This window comes from Lepeophtheirus salmonis, chromosome 9, assembly GCF_016086655.4.
Source record: "Lepeophtheirus salmonis chromosome 9, UVic_Lsal_1.4, whole genome shotgun sequence".
NCBI classification, from domain to species: Eukaryota; Metazoa; Arthropoda; class Copepoda; order Siphonostomatoida; family Caligidae; genus Lepeophtheirus; species Lepeophtheirus salmonis.
This window is the reverse complement of record NC_052139.2, coordinates 21856616-21880496: the sequence shown is the minus strand read 5'-3', so window position 1 is coordinate 21880496 and position 23881 is coordinate 21856616. Positions and strand designations below refer to the sequence as shown.

At 32.5% G+C, this 23881-nt stretch overlaps 1 protein-coding gene across 3 annotated transcripts; it reads left to right on the top strand.

Annotated features, from left to right (window-relative positions):
- The first annotated feature begins 49 nt into the window (after positions 1-49).
- Positions 50-22240, top strand: LOC121124007 (cadherin-99C). Of its 3 annotated transcripts, none has more exons than XM_040719094.2 (16): positions 50-455; positions 12530-12641; positions 12693-12958; positions 13014-13136; positions 13193-13402; positions 13455-14129; positions 14188-14721; positions 14782-14853; positions 14909-15174; positions 15255-15450; positions 15508-15760; positions 16079-16308; positions 17431-17695; positions 18755-19245; positions 20066-20574; positions 21731-22240. In XM_040719094.2, the coding sequence occupies exons 2-16, from the start codon at positions 12572-12574 to the stop codon at positions 21987-21989; spliced, it is 4419 nt and encodes a 1472-aa protein (XP_040575028.1). In that variant the 5' UTR covers positions 50-455; positions 12530-12571; the 3' UTR covers positions 21990-22240. The 3 variants fall into 3 exon arrangements, with proteins under 3 accessions (XP_040575028.1, XP_040575029.1, XP_071746982.1); XM_040719095.2 differs by having other exon boundaries at positions 61-181; XM_071890881.1 differs by having other exon boundaries at positions 61-455; positions 12696-12958.
- Positions 22241-23881: the final 1641 nt, after the last annotated feature.

Below are 23881 nucleotides of genomic sequence, written 5' to 3'. Positions count from 1 at the left end.
AAAAAAAAAAAACATGCCTGGAATTTTTTCGATAGACCTACACAAATTCATTATATCTTTGTACACATGGATCTCGGGGTAGTGTTTTGAACCACTACATGTAATAATACCTATCATCTGCTCCTGCTAAAAAGGAAGGAAAAGACCGTTCACGCTCACGAACGATGATGGTATTTGGAAGGTGACGAAACTCAAAAGCATATTAAGATCTGGTTCTTTGGAGTAGAGTAGTATTTTCATTATTAGTGGATATATTAAATCATACATAAAGGTGATATCATACCGAGTAAGAACTAAGGAAATGGGCCCGTACGCAGATGGGAACTAGTTCAACATTAGCTAGAATTTTATTTATAACTAATACATCGTTATAACCACATCAGTCCCTTAACAAGTGCCTTTATCAGTGTGTGTGTGTGTGTCATCCATATGGAGTGTATTATTTATTATCTCAGGTAAGACATCAGCATTTTTTTAAAGAAACGAAAACGAAAATCCACATGGCATAATAAAAATTTAATGAGGAAGGAAGATAGAAATAAAATAAACTTTCACCTTGTTGTAGTCAAAGGACCCGTCCTTCCGATTCCGAGGACTCAACCAGGTAGTAGAGAAGGCAGTCAGGGCTGTTGGGACAAGGGGGATATCATTCAGAAAAAAGGGATATTAATCATGAGAAAATATGTACCAATTTCTGAGTAAATACGGGAAAATAATGTCATGTTCTTTGTTTAATAAATGTTCATTTTTAAAGAAACATGTGTTTTATAAAATATATGTGCTGCGTAGGCATTAAAACAATCTTGAACCAAAATCAAGAAAAAGAGAAAATCCCAATGTATTTTTTTACTTCATATAGTCAACATATGTAGAGCAACATAATTTGCTAAAACATATTCAAGTCAATTAGAATCTTATATTTAAACTACAGGGATACCCAAGAATTTTAGATATATTTTAAAACCATTGTTTGATTTAAAAGACTTATATTGAATCCAATATGGCCGCCCATTTTTGATAAAATCTATCAATTTTTTCATTGTGAGGATCCTTTTTGGGTACTTTAAGTGCAATTTGCTGCAGACCTAAAGCGTTAATAGCAATTCTAATTCGTTGAAAAAATTTACAAATATTCGTCGATGAATGCAATTGTAATCCACACTAAATTTTGAAGAAAAAGATCATTCTAACTTGCATTTGTGTTGATGGGACATATATGTATAAGTATATTTTTATTTCATTCAGAACATATAAGACAATTAACGGCTTATTATTCTAATTTGTGGGATGAATTAAGATGCCCAAGAACTTTAGCTATATTTTAAAACCTTTGTTTAATTTAAGAAACTTATATTGGCTCCGAAATGACCCTTTTGAACTATAAAATATGCGAATTTCCAATTCTTTTATTGTTACGATCAACTTTGACCACTTTAAGTGCAATTTGTTGTAACACAATTAAAGGGTTACTAAGAATAATTTGAAGATGTAAATTGACGAATATTTATTGAAGAATGCAAATGTTATTCACACTCAATTTTGAAAATATATATATATATATATTCTCGCTTGTTTTAGTATTGACGGGTCATGTATATATATGTATATAAAATATTATTTGAAAATACGTCATGCCTTTTATAATATAAAAAAATAGTCATTGAGCCAAAATTTTCAAAACACATTTCATAAGTTTCCCAAAGAAAACATCCTTGAGACAAGCCTGGAGGCCGTACAAGGTGGTCCATTGAAATCTGAATATTTACTCATTCAATAATGAATGAAGGTTGAGTAAGTGAAACTAGTTCAAATTCATATCCATTAAAGCACTCGCAATTAGTTACAAAACAAACCTGAGATCACAGCTTACATATAAGTCGAGAAAATGACATTTCAACGTGATCAACAAATTCAAGCACTCCAAGCAGTTGGGTGTCTCCACGACAACTGTCTACACCGTCAGCAAGTCCAAAACATGGGAGAGGAAGAAGGGCTCTGACAAAAAGGCCAAATTGGACCTGCGGGAGTTACAGAAAATAGCCCAGGCCAATATCCTCTAGTCCATGAAGGCCCATGCAAAAGGTCTCTGGATTTCTTACTAGTATGTCAAAAGAGCTATGGAAAAATTGCGTGGAAAGAGCCTTGTGAGGGTGAAGAGGTAACTTTTGACAACAGAAATGAAAGAAACCCATTTTCTCCATTGCAAGTCTTTCTTGAATGAGTCTTTTGAACTATTTTTTGACACTTTTGCCCCCTCTACAGACCTGATGCCCCCCCTTCCCCCGTCTACACCTTCTAGGTGCATGTCGAGGTGAAGAACTGCAGTGTCCGACATCCAAACACTGAGGCCCTTCATGCCACTATCAACGTGTATTGGGACGCCATGACAGAACACTGCATTCACAGTTGAAATTATATGATTAATTATATCTTGATGATGTTTAAAATTCAAAGTGTTCAGATTTTAATGGACCACCCGGTATAACAGATTGGGAAGGGTGGGGTAGGTCATGTTGCTCACAAAATATGGCAAATCACGAGGTAGTTGATCCATATAAGATATGTGTGTTTTGAGTGAGTAAAAATATAATGTCTAATTTATAACAAGCTAAATATTTCATAGCCATGTTATTTCTGTCAATTATATTTTATAAATTTGTGTTCAAACTTCTGGGAAAAGTGTAGATACCCAAGAATGTTAACTATAGTTTAGAATCTTCATTTGGTTTTATGAGATCCCAATATTATGACCTCTTTCAAATAATTTGTTCATCGTGGGACGTTGAATTTGTATCTACTTTTAGTGATATTTTCGACGGCTACAGAATAGTTCATTAATAGAAATTGAATATAATTCGTCAAGGAGTACAACTGACACGAGCAAACTAAAAAATTTGTATTAACCGCAAGGGGTGTGACTCACTGTCGCTTTGGCTAATACAAGTATGGATTGCTTAAGGGCCCTAGTATCAACAAGGAGTTGGCTTCCATGTACCCGAACTTTGTTCGCAGGAGGCTATTCGCCGATGTACTTTTTAGCTATTAATAACTTATAAGATATATAGTTAATAGTTATTCTTATATTAATATTACTTATTAATATAAGAATATTTCATATTTACAAATTGCAGTATTGCTATATTTATAAATTGTAAGTTAGTTATTATTATAATTAATACATCTACCATCGTCTTGTGAATCAAATGAAAGGACTTTTGTCAACAGGTCACTCAACTTCGTCTGAAGACTTTTTCTAGCTGTTAACTAGTATTGTTTGGCCTGATAATCATAATTATTATTCAAGGAGGTATATTATTTATCCGCAATGTGGCGCTACTCACTGGTGATGTGTTTACAAACGAATATAAGTAAACTAAGCACATGCCCTATTGTGATAAAAATCCTTCTAGCTTGCTTTTGTGTTAATGACCTTCATATTATATGTAAAACACATGGGCTGAAAAATAACGGGGCTTCCCAGATAGATGACACTTTTTTAAAAATTTAGCTCATTTTCAGTTAAAACGAACCTTCAAAAGACAGCTGTCAAAATTTCATGACAATTTGTTCTTTAGTATGTGGTAATTCTGCTAATTTTGTTCTTTCTGAAACAATGAAACAAAAATAATTTCTTATTTTAATTTTAAACTGCTTCTTGATGGAAAAAAATACAATTCAACCTAAGCAATGGCTTGAGAAGTATTATGGGACTCCGCTCCCTAAATCAAATAATAAAACGATAATTTAAAAAAATAATTATGAAACGTGTTTTCTTTGTTAAGCCGGGAATATTCAAATCATATTTTGCGTATAGTACCGGATAGAAATTTGAAACTTACACACTTGGAAAGAAAAAAGAAAATAGTCTGTCATTCTTTAATTCTACGTTTAACAAAAATCTTCATTCATCTTTTTCTAATACATAGCCAATGTCAAATTAATTTATTCTATTCGGCCACTATTGTCTCACAGATATTGACAAACCTCTTGCGAACGAAGTTGGGGTCAATGGCAGTCCACTCCTCATTGAAAGAGAATGTAGTGGCTTTAACGTTCGAGAGACATATGCTGCTGCCCCTCCTCTCAATGTGTGGCCAAAACGAAAAGTCGAGGGGATTGACGTCCCGGATCACCACATTATCTTGTCCCAGAAAGAGAAGTTGTTAGCTAATAAGATCTAAATAATTTTCTCAATGTGAGCGGGACCCCATCTTACTGAAAGACAACGTTCCCGCGGGAAATTTCCCTTGGCCCAGGTTGGTCTTGAAAACGTCGATGCCGTGAGCCTATATCCCTCCAGGAACTAGAGCAAGGGCGTTCTTTAGAGCATCCACATTAAAAATGTTGTTTTTTTCTTGACCGGAGCTTCCTCTCTATGGTCTCGTTGTAGTAAATCCTTTTTTTTTAACATTTTACATGGTCTTATGTGGTATACCTGTTAGCCTAGTCACCTCTGTTAGTGTGTGATCCGCACGAAAAAGAGTTGATGCCTTTGAATCTCGCTGCGATGACATTTCTCGTCCGATTTAAAAAATTCAAAAACCAGCAGGTGCTTGAGTTACATGGCTACCTATATAATTACAGACAGCCATAATTTCCTCACACAGAACCTTTCAAATCAGTGTAATACAATTGTGTAAGTTGTATGTTTCTACATGGTATCTAAGGGTGCAAAAGTCTAAACCTTTAAGGTTATCATCGACTTACCGTTTGGCTGAAAAATTTTATTGAGACTAATAGTTTTTTGTTGAGATATTTTTCTCAAATTTGGTTTTGTAGTTACAAAGGTGCACCAATATCAAAGCAATATTGAAAAAAAAAATAAGAAGAAAATCCAAATTTAAGCTTTTCTACTTCATATAACCATACATCCCAAAATTTCATAGACATATTTGAGTCAATTACAAGTTTATTATTCAAATTTGTGAGATGAGTTAAGATACTCAAGAATTGTTGGGATACTTTAGAACCTTTATTTGATTTAAGAGACTTACATTGTCCCCAATAGGGCCCCTATCAGCCATAAAACTATCAATTTATTATTCTTTAATTGTGACAATCAATTTTAGTTACTTTAATTGCAATGAATACGAATAATTTGTTGATAGAAATTGACAGATATTTGTAGAAAAACATGTATGTAACTCCGTTTCAATTTTGAGACAAATCATTATATCTTGTTTTTGTGTTGATGGGACACACACATAAAGTAATACCTAATTCATTAAAAAGCAAAGTAGTCTGTCAAAAATATTATAAAGTCTCAATTTATTTATTTCTAACTTTGCAAATTTGATTTTTGGAAAACTTTTGCAACCGTTTCTGATAAAAGAACAGCTATAACTCTTGACAGATTGCATTCAAATTCAATTTGTACAAATAGTACGAACTGATATCATCTTTAAATACATTAAATGAGTAACCAACAGATTTATATATGAGCTGTTAAATTTTGGGCTATATAAGTCAAACCAACTCTCAGTAATTAAGGTAAAAGTGAATAGTGCTGTAACTATCCATGGTCTTATCTGATTTAAGAGACTTAATTTGTTGTTAGCAGAATAATCCCTCCATAAAATTATATTGAGTTATGTATATCAATTTATTCCAAAGCTATGGTCAATTACGATCTTTCATCTACATCTTTTATTGTGACCAAAGTTAATAGAAATACAAAGTTATACTATAACGCGTGTACGACTGATGTTGTTTGACTTCCACCACGCTTTTATTAGTGACGTCATTATTAGATGAGTTGTTGAGTGTTTTGTCAGAATATGTTTTCCTTGACCAGCAGTTGGTACGATACATACAATTGAAAATTATAGCAAGCCCGATTACATGATGTTCTATCATTATATTTCTATTAATCTTGACTGATACCATAGATAATATTCGTACCAATTTTGATCAAAATCGATTCATAACTTTTCTGTAACCCTGGTGACTAATAATCATCCAGGCGCAAAAAAAACTTTGTTAGAAGAGTTAAAAAGGAACAAAATTTAGTGTTATCCATAAATAGGCCTATATTTCTCGATGGCGTTGATATTGTAATAGTTAACGTCAACTGTTATTTACCTATTTTATGCGGTTCATATATACACTTGAAAATCTAGAACACAAAAACAAAAGAGACTAAAATGGGGACCTGATAGAGCTCAAAACCACCACAGTAAATCTGATTTAGATGCATCTCAATTTGTTTCAAAATTATGGTACTCCATCCAAGTTATGTCAAAATCGAGTTATTACTTTTTCCAAAATCCTGGCGACTAACAAAACAAACTAATTAATAGGAAAATTATTACCTCATTTAACTTCGCTGCAAAGATAAAAATATAAAAAAAAACTTTCAAGTACAAAATATCTATCAATTTTTGTCATTTTTTTTATTGTGGCTATAAATTTTGAATACTTTAATTGCAATTAGCTACAAACTCAAAGGGTGAAAAATAATAGTTTGTTAATCATTATGAATGATAGTAATTATTATATACGGCGTGCACAGGACTATGGGTTTTTGTTTTTTTTAGGGGGAGGGGAGGGGGAAGGCTTGGTTTTTAAAAAAAATCTCAAAAAATCTCAAAAATCCATAGTTATTCAGAAAAAATTTCAAAAATTAATTGTTTTGGATTTTTTTCCAAAATCTACAGCTGTTCACAAAAAAATTATTGAAAAAAAAAAATAGCTTGTTTTCGTGTTGATGGGCCACATATATACTTCATAACTATAGACTCCTGAAGATATGTACATATGTAGGACCTATCTACCTATGTTAAATATATGCATAGTAAATGGAAAAAATACCTACAGCTATTGACGGTACTAGACCAAGGAAGATTTCCCTTTTTTTGTTTTTCACTCTCATTTACTTCCTTAAAAAAAGAATAAGAAGAAGAATAAGGAATAGTTAATGAAAAAATACCTTTTGAGAAGGATTTACATATTCCCTGTATATGCTGTGTACGTACAAGTTTTGACTCGTATAAGGAAGTTGTACAAGTTGCAACAACAAAAAAATGAGATGAATAGCGCCATTTTAAATAAATCATTTAAAATGACGTTGTGATAAGAATAATAGAATAACTGAAATGGGGGAAGAAAACTGGCGTTTTTTAATATTATTTATTCCCCAAGTAGGAAATATATTTTGATGATCTAATAAAAAGTCAAGTGAGCCTATTTGGCTTTCAAAATTTAGTTCAATTTTACATCTAACTCCAAAGTTGTCAAGTAGGGATCCGGCAGTCAAATTCTGGGGTTTTACTGCGTTCTTCATATTTGGCACTTGGGAGTAATCATGATGGTGAAACTTTCTGCAAACCTAATTGCAGAATAATTTCCCAATGCATTTAACAATAAATAAAGTTATATTTTGACATACTCGATTAAATGTCTCACATCATGATACTGGAGAAGGCCAACAAAAAATAAATTGAATTGCATCACAAAGGATATCATTGATTAATGTTAAGTTGTTGCTACAAATGCCTTAATGATTGGGATATTAATATGTATATTGTATCTAATGTGGCCCACTTGACGATAGGCTCAAATTCTATACTACAAATACTAGTATATATATATAGAAACAGATAACCTTGAGAGTCCTGGGCTTAACAAATAAAACACGTTTGCTTTGCCTTTGACGTATACGAAAATGGATTGAACATTTGTGTCTGCCTATTGAAGTAGAGAAGGTTTGTTGCAGAGTAATAATAATGAGTCCTTGTTGAACTCAGAGTAGAGTTGAGGATCGACATCGATGTAATACTTGCCTATGACTTTATTTGTTTCCTTCTCTCCTTTCCCTCGTCACAACAACTGCTTGTAGCTGATCCAATGAAACGGCAAGACAGCTAATCTACTCTCCTCCAAATATTCTTCAAATATAAACATTATAGTTTATCATTAAATCCCTAAACTAAAAGGACATGATTACTATAAACACGGTGAATAGATAATGTACTTTATTAAATGGACTTTCTCTCAAATATGTCCATGGATATTAAACAAACATTAAAATAATCCTAAAAATTCACATTAAAATATTAATAATGAAAAAAGAGAATCAAAACGTATAGTTTCAATGACAATAAAATAAGACAATTATTGATTGAACTTTTGAGGCGCACAACTTTTTAAACTATCAATGGATGCGTACCAGGCATCCCAGAAACTTCTTATTGTTATTCGAACTTGAAGGGTACTAGTGAATAAGACCCCCCACGTATTCCTTCGATAGACCATTCACATTAAGGATTTTGATAGTGAATGCTGAATACCTTGCAGCGATCCCAATAAAAATAGCTCTCAGTTCTTCCTCTCTGACTGGTTCGCCTTCAATTAATATTCCAGCTATTCTACTTTTTTCAGCTCAACAGAGTAAACTCCAAGGGGCGTGTCTTTGTTAGAGCTTTTGGCGACATTTGATGTGCCCCCGAATAATTGCACAGGTGATACGAACATATCCCATAGTCCAGATATATTAAGAAAAATATATTCCTTCATAGTTCAAAGAGCGTGGCAGTCAGTCAAAGCATGTATTACTGGTTGAAATAATTTGCTACAATCTTTGCAAGGAGGTTTAAAACTTTTTAAAGCTTGTTGCATATTTCTTCCGCCTCTTCCTTAAAATTTGATTCGAACAATACTCTCAAGTGCCTTGGAATGGGAATTATATGAAATTCTGGGATTTTATGAGTGGGGAAAAAAAAATTACCACAGTTGAATATTGTGTTGTGGCCTAAATCGGGAATCGAAACAATATTATTTGATCAAGACAACCATTCCAATTTTCTGGCTTCTACAAGGTTTTTAAAATAATACTTCCTATTGCAACTTTGTCTCACCACGTCAATGGTGGAGGAAAATGAAAAAGACTTTTCCAAAAAAATCCTTTGAAAAACTATCCAGATGATTATTTATGAAGTATGTTCCAAGCATACGCCAAGTGTAACACACGGACTTGATGAGATAGTGGATCCCCACCCAACGTTTGGATGTCACATAAGATCAATTAAAACTTTTTGGAATATTTTATGGATCATTATGGTGAGTAGGGATTGTCCTCCGCCGATGAAAGATTTGGATGTTTTGATTGAATTTAAAGAAAATCTATTAAACAATCAGTTGAACCAGCTAGATTCCATTCCGTTTGCTTTTTCGGGCACACAGGGAATAGTTGTTGCTTTGTAAATTGTATTAAGAATTATTAAGAAGTTACTCATATCGATTCTCCTCGGAAGGTTAAATTTTCCCAAAGAGGAGAATGGTGAATTAATACATTTATCCAGAAACGTCTAGTTCGAAAAAAAAGGGCACCGTTTTTGTCCCATCCAATCCCAAAAATTTCAATTGCACCCCTAACAGCAGAATCTGCAATTTGAGAATATTTATCAGGATTCCATTTATCAATAGGAAGAATCCTGATTTTTTTATTGTTGATTTTTAAAGCGGATCTCCTTTCATATTTTTGAAGTAGCCCATTATAATTTCAATCCGTTTAATTAATTTTCTTTCCGAATTAGCCTCTAACATTAATGTGACATCATTGGCGTACATATCAATTATATGCTTTGACTTTCCAAAATCTACTCCAAGCCACGTGAATTTCTTTAAAATAAAACTCGAAAGATTGTTTAGCGCAACAACAAATAGTAAGGGAGATGAAGGACAGCCTTGCCGACAACTCTTTTTCAAGGCTATAGGGGCACTCTTTCTTTATCGCCCATAGATATAACTGATGTTCCTTTGAAGAGAAAAGCTCTGACAAGATTGAAGTACGTTTAGAAAGGAGATTTTTTTTATTGCTTTCATGACATGACCATGTGGAATTGAATCAAAAGCTTCGCTGAAGTCAAAAGCAATTAGAGCTCCAAAAGTTTCCCTTTTCTGTACAATCTCAATGGCAGAATGTACACTCCTTGAAATGTCAGAAATCTTTATTCACTTGAGGAAGCCTTTTTGATCTCTTCCTATTTAGGAATTTAAAATTGATTCAATTTTAGCTGCGAGAACACTAGAAATAATTCCGGAGCTCTCATTAAGAACTGTAATCGGTCTCTAATTATTAATGTGTGTCGCCACATCTTTCTTAGGAATGAGAGCAATCCGGGATTTGGTAAAGTTTTCCATAGATTTCCATGGGTTTTCCCAGTTGGACTTAGTAGGGAACTATTTCATACACATATTGGCTAAAAATCCTTCCACCCATACCATCTTCTCAGCTATCTCTGAGGGACGAAATAGCTTTGAAGTATCTTTTGTAATCCTTCGTAAAAATAGAAAATCATTTTCTAAAAAATCTTCCAACTCCTTTTGGAACATTGTAGTTTTCCTCTTTTTCTAAAAATATATTGTAAGGTGGTTGATCTGACCCTTTAAAAAAATTAATTGGAGGTCTTTTTTGGATTAAAAGAAGGATCATAATGATGAATTAAACGTTTTTGTAGTATTTCAATAAAATGTTGTCCTACACTGCCCATCCGGGTACTCTAAACCTTTTTTTAGTATCGATTATGCTCTATATTTTTGTCCATCATTTTATGATCTAATTTAGGATGAGGGCGTTAGCTTGTCTTTATTATCTTCTTGAATATAGAAGAGGAAACAAGTGCCAAATCGATCCTTGAGGGTTTTTTCCCACTTCTCCAGGACATAATGTTTTCTACACTTTGAATTCTGATAACATTATGAAACTGTAGCTCCATCATAAGTATAGACAGAACTTGAAGATTTGGGTAGTGAGTGAGACTTTGAAGATATGACTAAACGTGAACTTTCTTTAAAGTTACTGAGACCAAACCTTGTTTCTCTCCAAGGTTTTAAATATAGGAGCCTGTAGAATTAAACTCAGGTAAGGTTGTGCCCGGTTCAAGTTCAGCGGTTTCGGTTCTTTCATATAGAAGGTTTCAGCCTCGGTCTCAGTTCCTTTATTTCAAAGGGTTGGTCTCGGTTTATCTATAAAACGTTTCGGTCTCGATCTCAGTTCTTTCATTTCAAAGTTTTGGTCTCGGTTCATCTTTATCTGTCTCGGTTCATCTTTATATGTCTCGGTTCATCTTTATCTGTCTCGGTTCTTTTTTATACAGAGAATAGTTTAGTAACAGGTACTTACAAGAAGGTGCGTAACTAGCAAAATAGGGCCAAAGAAATGATATTAGATACAAACAGGGCTGCAACTACCTTATACGCAGAGTGCGGAGTGCTGGAAATTTCATCAGGGATCCCGAGAATTAAGTTGCTTAAGACAATGGTTTTGGAAAAAGTGGATGGCGTGAGAGAAGGCTAGAGGGGGGGGGCACAAAAAGACGTCAAATTTGTTTTCAGTCTACGCATACATGGTACACATGTTTCCTATAAAGGGGTTATAGTCACGCGTTTAATAGAATATCACTAAGAAATATTATAATAGAACATCATATAAAAAATTTAATATTAACATTATGGAGAGATAATATGACACACTAATAGTCTTGTGCTACTTAAGAGAAAAATAGAACTTGGTATGGTTGACTTATTTGGCTAACTACCAGATGATTTCGGGCCTTTTCTCTGTTTCTTTCCGAAGAAATGTTGTGTTACACAATAAAGGTAACGACGTGTTTCATTTATATAAAATTATGCAAGTGGAATATTAAAAGGTTATAAATATACAAAAAAAAATACAACTTTGAGCTTTGATACAAACAAGAACTGGGAACGATTAGCAATATATTGCTATCTCGGTTCGCCTTTGTTGCTTCCGGTTCTAACTTTTCAATAATCGGAGCAGCTAGACCGGTAATAGCACAAACTTGAACATAAATTATTCTATACTATGATCTTCATGTGAAAAATTTTGGAAAATTTTTTTGTGAAATTTTTTTCGAAAAAGGAGATTATGGTTATTTTCTGTTGGACTAATATTGGAGTTATGCTCTTTCCTCGTATTAAGTTTGTTCCTCAATCCATGAGTCTTATGTAATATGAAGAATCCATCATGTCTAATGATAATTAATAAGGGAGTAGTGATTGGTTCGAACGGAAGAAGAACCAACTTTCAAGCACTTTTGGAGCTAAGTCATGTTCTTACCTAGATCACATGCTGACATAGTGTCTGCATGAAACAACTTGTGTGAGGGACGCTTTAAAATTTCACTCCGTGCATTCTAGAATGGACAAACCATATGGACTTTTGAAATTTTATTCCCCTCATTTTTTTGGTTCGCCATTTTAAATTATACTAATCTTTCTTTTTTTTTTTTTTTTTTCTTAAAACTGTAAATAAATAAGTATGCATACGTATCGGTGGAGTCGGGAGGATTAAGCCGATAACGATTCCGAAGTATCAGTATATCCCTAATATTTTCACAATTAAATGAATGATATTGAGAAAATAAAAGTTATTCACATCAGTACTCAAATTTTCGATATCTTAACATCAGTACTCCAATGTTCGATATTTTAACATCAATACTCAAATGTTCGATATTTTTACATCCCTAACTCAAACTCCTTCTCTTTTTCTTATCTTTATATCCAGGATACTTTGTGATAGTATGTGACCCATTCATATGATCTGACCATGAACAAAAAATACCAAATATTGGGCCGTCTCTTAAGTATTTGTCTAGTGACATTCGGAGCCTCAGCAGGTATCTTAATATTAACCTTTTTGTATATAACGTATTAATCTCATATTTCAGAAGAAGTGGTGACGTCGTTATTAGAGCCTTGTCAGACTCTTGGCGGAGACTCCCATCTCATCATAGCCATCAATGAATCATTAGGGAATGATTTCTCACAAATCCCTGAGCCAAAAGAATTGAGTCTACAAGGTCAAGTTGGATCTGATATAAATTTAGAGATAAGTGAGGATGTTTCTGGTCTCTTTGCCCTGGAAGGTAAAGACATTCGGCTCAAAAGACCTCTGGATAGAGATGAGAATGATTTGTCATCTCTTTCATTAAAGGTTAGTTGGTTGAGTCTAGCATAATGGGTGGTTCCTTGATATTTGATTATTATAGATTACTTGTATTTCATTGGTTGATGGAAAGCGTCGAACTATTCCACTGGTTGTCCGCGTTCTGGATCTCAATGATAATGCTCCCAAGTTAAAAGGCACTCCCTACATGACTGAAATCCCGGAAGTAATATTTATTTTGATGATTTTGCAAACATAAGCTTATAATGAGCATTTTTTTAGAATACTCCAGTGGGATCTGTTATATTTTCCAATCTTTCCTCTATGGATATTGATGCCAATATCAATGGGCAAGTCGAGTATACTCTAGCTAATAACGAAGAGAGCAAAGCTTATTTTTTAATTGAGTCTCCTTATCAAGGTATAATCACTCTTGCTAAACCCTTGGACTATGAAACATATCAAAGACATTTCTTGGAAATCCTTGCTTCAGTGAGTATGATGATAAACCTTATAGCCCTATACCTAAAAATGCCTTTTTTAGGATCGAGCAGAAAATCCAAAGGACCGACTCTCTGCCACAACGACACTTACGATAAAAGTCACAGATAGTGACGATCAACCTCCCATTTTTAGTCAACCAGAGGGATATTTTGCTGAGGTCATAAGTAATTATCCAGTCTCTAATCTTCATATAGCTCCGGAAAAGATCCATGCTCAAGATCAGGACACTCTTCGGACAACGGTTTTTTATTCCTTCGTTGATGGAGAACCAAAAGAATACGACTCCTATTTTTCAATTGATCCAGAGACAGGGGTCATTACTCAAAAGGAAGTTATTGACCGGAAGTTGTATCAAGTCTTTGACATTCGTGTTCGTGCCTCTGAGTCAACAGGTTTATACTATAGTGATGCTCCTTTGACCATTAGAATAGTGGCAGAGGATAAAAGTCCTCCCTCTATTACTTCGTCTTCGTCCATTGGATATGTAGAAGAAGGGGTCGAAATTGGAACTTATGTAACGGACTCTAATGGTGAGAGGATCTATTTCAATGTGACAGATAGTGATATCAATGATCAAGAGGAATCCCTATCTCTAGATCTCTATGACATAGAGATGACGACAGATTTCTTTAAAGTGGACGGTGATGGTTACCTAATAGTAAAGGAGGGGAATATGGATCGGGATCCTCCGTTTCAACCTATGATCAACTTCCAAGTAATGAAGATCAAAAAGGATCTTTAAAAGCATCATTTATAATATATCATATTTGCAGATTTTTGTTCGAGAGAGATTTGAACCCTTTAAATCCTCTGATCCGCTCCAATTAAAAGTTCATCTCCGTGATATCAATGATAATCCTCCTATTTTCTCACCTATTAGTGACGTTTCTCTCATAGCCGGCTCTGATAGACGCTTTGTGGCACAAATAAATGCCACAGATAAAGACTCGGACAAATATATTGTCTATAAACTCATCAGCGTCTCAAATAATGGAAGATCAAAGTTCCGTTTAGATCCATACACAGGGGTTTTGGAAGTCACGTCTCCTTTAAGTGAGGGAGAAGCTTATTCACTTTCCATCGAAGCAAAGGACAATGGCGGACTCTCAAGTCTTGCTGTCCTTCGCATCAATGTTCGTCCCAGACCTAATGTACATAACCCAAGTTTTGAGCGTTATTTATATGATGTAAAAGTAAAAGAGAGTGCACCAAAGTTCACCTCAGTGATTGAGGCCAAGGCCAAGGATCCGGAAAATAGTCCTTTAACCTATGAGATAATTGGAGGGAATGACTTGCAACATTTTACTGTAAGTATTGATAGAATATACTTTTGACATTGAAAACTATTTATGTTTATCATTTACTAGATCCAGGAGTCTACTGGAATTATTCGTGTTATGAAACCCTTGGACCGTGAAAATATCACAAATTATAATATGGTAAGATGTTTTGTTTGGAATCATTTGATGTATTTATTAAAGTTTGTTGTTCTAGACATTGAAGGCTACAGATCTTGGCGGTAAATTCGGGCTGTCTAGCTTACAAATCACCGTGCTTGATGAAAACGATAATGACCCCAAATTTCTGGACCTTCCATATTCCTTCAGAGTCTCAGAAGGGGCTTATAAAAAACTAATTGGTAAAGTCACAGCGACAGACGTAGATAAAGGACAGAATGGGAACGTCAGTTATTACTTAGCTCAAAATATGGATTCATTTTCAATCGGAGAAAAAAGTGGAATGATTTTTACGGCCAAAAGGTGAGTGATTAGTTTGTAAAGATCACTTATTCACAAACATATATCCATACCAAATATATCTACATACATATATTCAATAGTCTGGATTTTGAAAATCAATCTGTTCATTACTTGGTGGTTGGAGCTAAAGATGGGGGTTATCCAGCACGCTCTGTGTCTACAACTGCCACAGTTTTGGTTCAAGATATATCTGATGAAGTTCCATACTTTGACTTACCCTATCAAAACATAACAGTCCCTGAAAATGAACCCGAAATTCATATTGCCCTAATTGAGGTAAGGACTTTATCCTGAAATATTTATATTATTTTTACTGACCTTGAGAATGTATAGGCCATTGATCCCGACACAGAACCGAGTGTAACTTATCGTATTATCAGTGGAGATCGAAATAAATTTAATATTGATCCCAAGACCGGAAATCTTTCTGCTCCAGCAGGCTTTGACTACGAAAAAGGAGATTTTTATAAGCTTACAATTGGCACAGAAGAAGGTCTTGTTGCAGGAAGGTTTGATGGAGATGCAATCACGACAATTGAAGTGTATATTCAGGATAGGAACGACATTCCGCCTCACTTTGATGAAGGTACTTTTCAAGGTTAATAAAAATACAAAGTTATACCAGAACGCTTTTCCTATTGATGTTTGACTTCCCTCACGTTTTTTAATATTGACATCAAAGATACTTTTACTGTTAGTCATATAATTTCGAGTATTATATGCTGTTAATATACGTTAGTTATACCCTATGACGTCTAAATCTATCTGTCTTGCCCAGCAGTCGGTAGAGTATTTAAGATTGGAAAATCATGCAATCCTGATTAAATAATGGTCTAGCCTTGTATTTTTAGTATTTAAACAATGGAAAGGAAACAAATTAGTACTTTTGATATTCGTTTTATAGTTCCATATGGACAGACCCTTTCAATACGCGATGATGTTTTACTTAATGAGAAAATTGGAGGAGTACGTGCATCCGATGTCTCAGGATCCTCTCCCGTTGATACCATTGGATTTAGATTATCGCATAAAGGCAGCTCTACGAATGCAGGACTATACTTCAATGTCGATGAGGAGAACGGAGATATTTTTGTTATTGGGGATCTAAAGCAAGACACAAGTTCGGAATATCAGGTATGAATATATGCAATTACTCTGAAATAGGGTGACCTAACATCTACCCCCTCCGGATATTTCCTCTTTGTATACCCTATGTATGTCAAGTGACTTTTTCTAAATTATTGAATTGTCGAATATATTAGTTTTATCTAGATTCAGAGTGATGCAACATAACATCCTCCTTCCAAAAAGCAACAAAACATATTTTATGAATTTAAAAAAATTATATTTTTGTCTCATAATACTAATAATTATAGCTTCAAGTTACACGGTTTGCACGATTTTTTTGTGTTATTCCTTTAAAATTATCAAGTTGAATCGAGACACAAGATTTTTATACAAATAAGTATTGTAGATTAGAAATATATTTTTCAACAATATATAAATAGCATTGCTCTAATTTGCCTTTCGTTATGATTTTTTCGTTTCTAACATTTCGGTTCCCTCTAAAGGTCTCCTTATTCTATTTTACTAGAAATTGAATTTTGTCCCCCACCCCTAAATAAATAAATTTTTGATTTTCACTAGAAATTGAATATTTAAAAAAAATTAATTTTATTTTAAAAAAAAAAAAAAATTACAAAAAATTTAATTTTTTATTAATTTCGATTTTTGAAATTTTTCTCCAAAAAGTTTTATGTGTAGTTTTGAGTTGTTTTTATTCAAGAATTTATTTTTTTGCGAATAGCTGTGGATTTTTAAAACTTTTTTCCAAATAAATTTAATGTTTTAAATTTAATTTTTTTAGTAACTTTCCAAAAAAATAATTTATGAATAGCTGTGGATTTTTGAATTTTTGTGAACACCTGGTAATTTTTGATTTTTTCAAAAAATTATTTTTGTGTGAATAGCTGTGGATTTTGAAAAAATTTAATATTTTAATTTTTTCTAAATATTAGTGTATTTTTGAATTTTTTGATTTGTTTTTTTTTTGAAAAACTTTAATATTTGAAATTTTTGGATTTTTTTTTTAATACCTTTGGACTTTTGAGTTCTTTTTTTAAAAAAACTTTAATATTTGAATGTTTTTTCCAAAAAAATAATTGTTCAAATTTAAAATATATATATTATTTTGCGGATGTCCCTATATACGATTGTGATATATAACTATTATTACCTATTCATATATATAAACAGTTGGAAATCGAGGCCTACAACACAGAAATCCCTACCCTAAGTTCTTTTATCTTAATTCGCGTAATTATCAAGAGAGTCGATACATTTTCCTCCGAGATGGGCCTAGGCTTTGAGAAGCTTAACTATAAAATTGGAATGTTTGAAAATGTGAAAAAGAACACAATCATTTTCACGCTACCCGTTGTCCGGAAAATGAAAAAGAAAAATGTTCCATTCAAATGCATCGTCAAATTCATCAATTCCAATTCTGAGACTGAGATTCCAAGTGAGTAATTTGTTCATTTTTTTAATAAATTAATTGATAAGACAGGGGAACACTCATTTTGTACAAATGAATTGAAACCAAAAAAGGAATTCATCTTTGAGCACCGAATCCAAAACTGATCTCAGTTTTTCTCTCAGTCATCTGGATTCTGAAATATCTGGGTTTATTGTAATTCGGGACTATTATTAAAAGTCAGAGTCATTTCTTACTTTTAAAACAATCCCCAAATTAGAAAATACGTAGGATGATAAATAAAACTTAAGTAAAAGTAGTTTTTTTTTTTTTATGATTCTGTATATTGTACTGAACTGGATATATTTCCACTTTAAGGCGGAAAAATGATGAAAAATAAGACTTTTCTTCAGACCCTCAGAACTTTTTCATAATAACTATTGATGATGAATATCATAGCAAAATATTCAATGTAAAAAAAGATCGATTTTAAAAATATGGATTTGTGTTCCATTTTGTTAGTAGACCCCCGTTTTTTATGGGGGTCTACTAACAGTCTACATTATCATTTTATTTTTTCCCTACTTACTTCAATGCCAATTTCTTGACATTATGTCTCTTAAAGGAAGATCCTGGCAATCGAAGGAAGATACGTGTAAAGTGATCATACATCTCAAGAGATGTTCGAATTCGGATTCCGAATTCCACTAGGGACGACAGGAGGATTTTTCATTCGAGAGGGGAGTAGAGTGGACTCCTTTCTCGGAAATGAGATACTGGGATCGAAACATTACTCTGATCCATACTCGATGAGTAGATAATTTTAATATTTCAAAATGAATCACTTAAAAAATACAAAATGGAACCAAAATCCTTTAAGATACATATTTTTTAAGTAGATTTTTTTTTTTAATTAAACATTGAATATTTTTTTCGATAATATATGATATTCCTAATCACTAAGTATTATGAATAAGTTAAAAAGGTCAAAAGAAGAGTCTCGTTTTCATCATTTTCAAGCAAAAAAATCTTAAATTCATTTGTACAAAATTTTCCCCTCCCCCTAATTATTCCCCTGTGTAATCATTTGAAACACGAACATTGCAGATGTGTTCTTAACAAGGGTCAATGAAAACAAAACTTGTGATCTAATACTCAACACAGACTCCATTGATAGAGAGGGAAATGATCATTACGATCTACAAATAGAGCTTCAATCTCACCCTGAGTTTATCAACCCTCAGCGTAGTACTGTGAATATTAGTTTAGAAATCCTGGACGTGAATGATAATCGTCCAAAATTTGCGGATAGACAATATTTTGGCATTCTTCATCTTGATTCTCAACCAAGTACTCCGATAATGCAAGTCCAAGCAACGGACCAAGACATAGGACCCAATGGAGATATCCATTACTCTCTTCAAATAAAGAACAATAATATTTTGGATTTCTTCGAAATCCATCCAACAAGTGGAATCATTACGAATTCAATACGTTTGAGTGACTTAAACACCACCGTGGAGTTACCAATACATTTTCAAGTTGTGGCTGAGGATGAAGCAGCCTCGGCTCCTCTAAAATCTTTTGCTTATATTGTTGTAAGGCATTTTATATTTCATTCAAATTTCAAAAAACTTAATTCTTCAATTTTTTTTCCTTGAAAATTACAATTTCTAACGAATAAATTATCATTGAATAGCTATAGATTTTTGACATTTTTTCCATAATCAATTTAATATTTGAAATATCCTTGCAAAAACTTTATTTTTGGAGAACAATTGTGGATTATTGAGAAAGTTTTCTAAAAACATTTTATATTTGAATTCTCAATTTATAGTGAATAGCAGAGTTTTTTGAAGAACAAATTTAATATTTGTAATTTTTCTGAAATTCTTTTTTTCCAAAAAATTATTTTTTTGTTAACAATTCTGGATTTTTCAAATTTTAAATATTATTTTTATTTTTTTTTTTTTTGTCAAAATAATTAATTTTCTATAAATATCAATGGGTTTTTAAAGTTTTTTTACAATGCCATAAATTCTTTGAGAATAACTTTGGATTTTTGAAAAAAATTTCCTAAAAATTAAATTTTTCAAATCTTATTTCAAATAAAAATATAGTTTTCTGTGAATAACTATGGATTTTGATATTTTAATACAACAAACTCCATTTTTTGTGTGTAGCTATAGACTTTGGAAATTATTTATAAAAAATTTAATATTTGAAATTTCATTTTTTAAATTCTTTTCCAAAAACTTGATTTTTCATTTTTTTTTTTTCAATAGATGTAGAATTTTGAAGAAAAAAAATTCAAAAAAAGTCATAGTTTAAATTTTTGGATTTCTTTTTTCAAAAAAAAATACAAAAATTATTCCTTCAGACGTTCTTTTATAGTAATTCTATTCTCATTATTAACAGATCAACGTTCTGGACATTGACAATAATGATTTAATCTTAACCCTCCCGGATGTAAATCTGGAAGAATTTGAGAACTATAGAGATAACATAACGGAGGTTCTCGAGGATTCCACTGGTTACAAAATAGGGATCGATAAAGTGGACACTGTTCTAACAAAGTACATTAATGGAAGCTGTTGTACTTCTATGCACGGAACAGATGTATATTTTCACGTCATCGATCAAATTCAGTATCGGATTCTCAACTCTTCAGAGTCACAGGTGGAAGCAAATGTTCTAAGCAAGGCCTTTGATATCAAGACAGAAGTTTCGGAGAAGTTGAAACTTAGAGTATCTGATCTTCATATTCCATATGATCAAGAGCTTGAAAGATCCGAAGTCATTAATAAAGTGGGTGTATTTGGAGGCATTGAGTTGTTTTCATACTTCTCCATTGTGATTGGACTTGGAGCCGCACTTTTTGTACTCGCTACTTTAGCCATTCTTTATTTATTTTGCGCCAAGCGAAGGTTTGACTCTTATTAATTACACAAGTTAACAAAATAACATATCTTTTAAATTACAAATTCATATTAAGTAGTATTCGGTCCAGTATAGTCTTAGGTTCACTTAATGTTTAAGTAGAGTAGAACCCACTACATACCCGTAAGATCATACATAATATATATATTTTTTATATTTATTTAAAGTCCGGGGGGGACTTTGGTTTTGGAATTTTTTCGAAAATAAACAAAAACAAATTGACAAATTATTTATTTTGTTAAAAATTTAAAATATTACAGTTTTTGAAAAACACTTCAGAGGTTATCATAAAAATAAAAATAAATTGTATAAAAAGTTACAACATTAATTTTTTTTTTTAAAACAACTTAAAAAAATTAACAGGTATTCACAAAAAAATAAATCTTTTGGAAAAAAAATTAAAAAATACATTATCAAAAAAAAAAATTTTAATTTTTTCCAAAAATCTACAGTTAGTCACAAAAAAAATTCAAAAATTCCTAACTATTCTCAAAAAATTCAAATATTAAACTTTCAAGTAAAAATCGAAAAATCTTTAATTTGAAGGGGCCTCCAGCCCCTCCATCCCACCCCCTGTAGGCGCTCCTGCACTACTCATTCTCACTATTAGTAATCATTTTGAGCAAAATTGTCATAATATCACCAAAACGCGTAGAAGGCGCATAATACGTTTTGTTATTTTCGTAAAATTATCACTCTGAGGAGAAAAAAAATCCTGGTACAACTAAATATCGATCAAAGTATGTAGAGAAACCAAAATTTTAATCTTTTTCAAAATATGAAAAAAAAACAAGACTCTCCCACCTTCCCAAATAAATCCAAATCCTGCGGACATCCCTGAACAAGGATGCTAGATTGTCCTTGAATAATTAGATTTGGTCTTTTTATCCCTATATTTGCCTAAGTTTGAAATAAATATGTATTCAATAGTTTTTTATTATCATGCCATTTTTCATGAAATTTAATTAATAGGTTTTTTGGCCCATAAAAATATTCCAAGTGGTAATGCGGTCCTTTATATTAAAAGATTGGACATCCTTACTTCAAATTACCTTTAAAAAAATAAACTTTGTTCCCTTGTGTTATGATTCTAATAATTACACCCTGTGATTCAATTGACTGATTGATTCCTTGATATTTCAGATTGGAGGCGGTCATGGACAGGAAGGAAAAAACGATTGTTGTTCCTCGCTATGAGCCAATTTACGTGGAGAATCCTCAAAAGGAGTACGAGACACAGGTACTACAAATGAATGTTCCTTTTGGAACAGAGGAGTTCAGAGCGGCACAACCAGAGTACACAAAAGAAATTGATTTCCCCCCTGAATTCTCAGGGGATACTCAATTCTTTAATATGGAAAATGTTAGCTATATAACAAAGGATGACTACCAATATGGCTAAAATAAGCTGCTCACAAATAGAACTCTGAATCATTCCTAAGTCCTTTTGATATTGTCAGCTTTTTATTTCTTCGTATTACAGGTGTATGACCTTTACTTTTCTCTGTTTTGTTTATAGAATCAATGTTTTTGTTTTTGTTTATGGAATCAATGTCTATCTCAGTATATATTATATATAAGATGATTAACTTCTATGTACCATGTAACCATCCCAAGTCAATAATATATAGCCATACTATGATTAATTCTTTATTTTAGCTGTGAGGCCTGTTGTCGTTTACCTTTTTTAACCGTTTAATTCACTTTCATTGATCACTTTGCCGAATTCGTTTAGTTTACTAAATCGTTCACTTTATAACCGTTCATCATTCACTTTTTAAACGACTTTTCGTTTAAATTCAACAAATTTCAGTTTAATAAAACGTAATCATAGACAAATTTCTAACATCTTTTAATACAAGGGGTACGCCTCATGGACAACCTCCTACCCGACATGCCCTTTTGATGAGGCCCCAGTGCATCTGCCCTTTTATTGCATAAACCAGTTTTTTCGACATTAGTTCACCTAATATACTGTAGGGAATGTTTTAAAGATTAAAAAGAACTTATTTGAGTTACTCCAATCAACGTTCATAACGCGGATTAGGAAATAAGAAGCAGAAAAATCGACAGGTGAATAAAAAATGTGATATTTTTGTTTGGCAAGGCAACACCGTCAGGTATGTTCAGTGGTTCACTGTAAAATGATTGTGGTAAAAAGGTTGCAGGCAAAAATTTTAGAGTAATATTGTTGTGCAGTAAAATCCTCGTGTGCATTTTCATTGTGAGACAAAATGGTTGAAGGTACTATCATTGCAAAGCTACATCATTGTAAGCAATATAATTGTGAGTGATTTCATTGCAAGACACTATTATCGTGTGCAATTTCGTTTCAATTGATATTATATTATATTTATCGTGTGCAATTTCGTTTCAATTGATATTATATTATATTTATCGTGTGCAATTTCGTTTCAATTGATATTATATTATATTTCAGGCGGAATCAAGAAACATGTCGTGGGCCTGTCAGCCGAACTATATTTTGTTTGCACGAAAATAAAGTATAACATTATACATGACAATTGCACACGATAATATTATCTTACAATGAAATGAATTATATTGCTGCTTACAATAATGTTGTTTCACGATGATATTACCCACAATAATTTAGTATCACAAGGATAATGTACTGAACGATTTAACCACGCAATTTGACAAAAATTTCAAAGATTAAAAATGTTTCCTTTGTCTAAGGATCTAATCAAATAAACTTTTTAAAGAAAAGATATCCTTAAAAACTTTTTACCCTTGCTGAAGAAAAAAAAATCATTCATCTGAGAGGAGGAGCTACATCCAGGGGGGCTTGCAGACGCGTCTGAACCCCCTAAATAGTGGTGTCTTAAGATGTGAATGGTCTCAAAATTGAGTGTGAAGAACATTTGTATTATTAAACAACAATTTATTGTTCCACAAATTATTCTTGGGTGTGTCGTGAATCGTACTTCAATTAGCCAAAATTAATCATCAGAATAAAAAATAAAAAATAAAAAAAAACTGACAGATTTGATTTGAAAGGGACCATTTCAAGGACAAACAAATATAGACTTTTAACTATAGCTAAAATTCCTTGATATTTGAAATCCAATAATAATAATAAGGATTTTTTTTTTATTAGAAATTTTTTGGATCTTGCTGAAATAATTTTATGGGAAAATAAGAGATTTTCAAAATAAATCTAACACTCTCTGCCCCTCAAAAAAATTCTTGCAGACCCTCTTGAATAAGCCTATAATTGACTTAAATATGTCTAGGAAATATTTGCCTATATATTAGGCTGGGTCGTAGCTT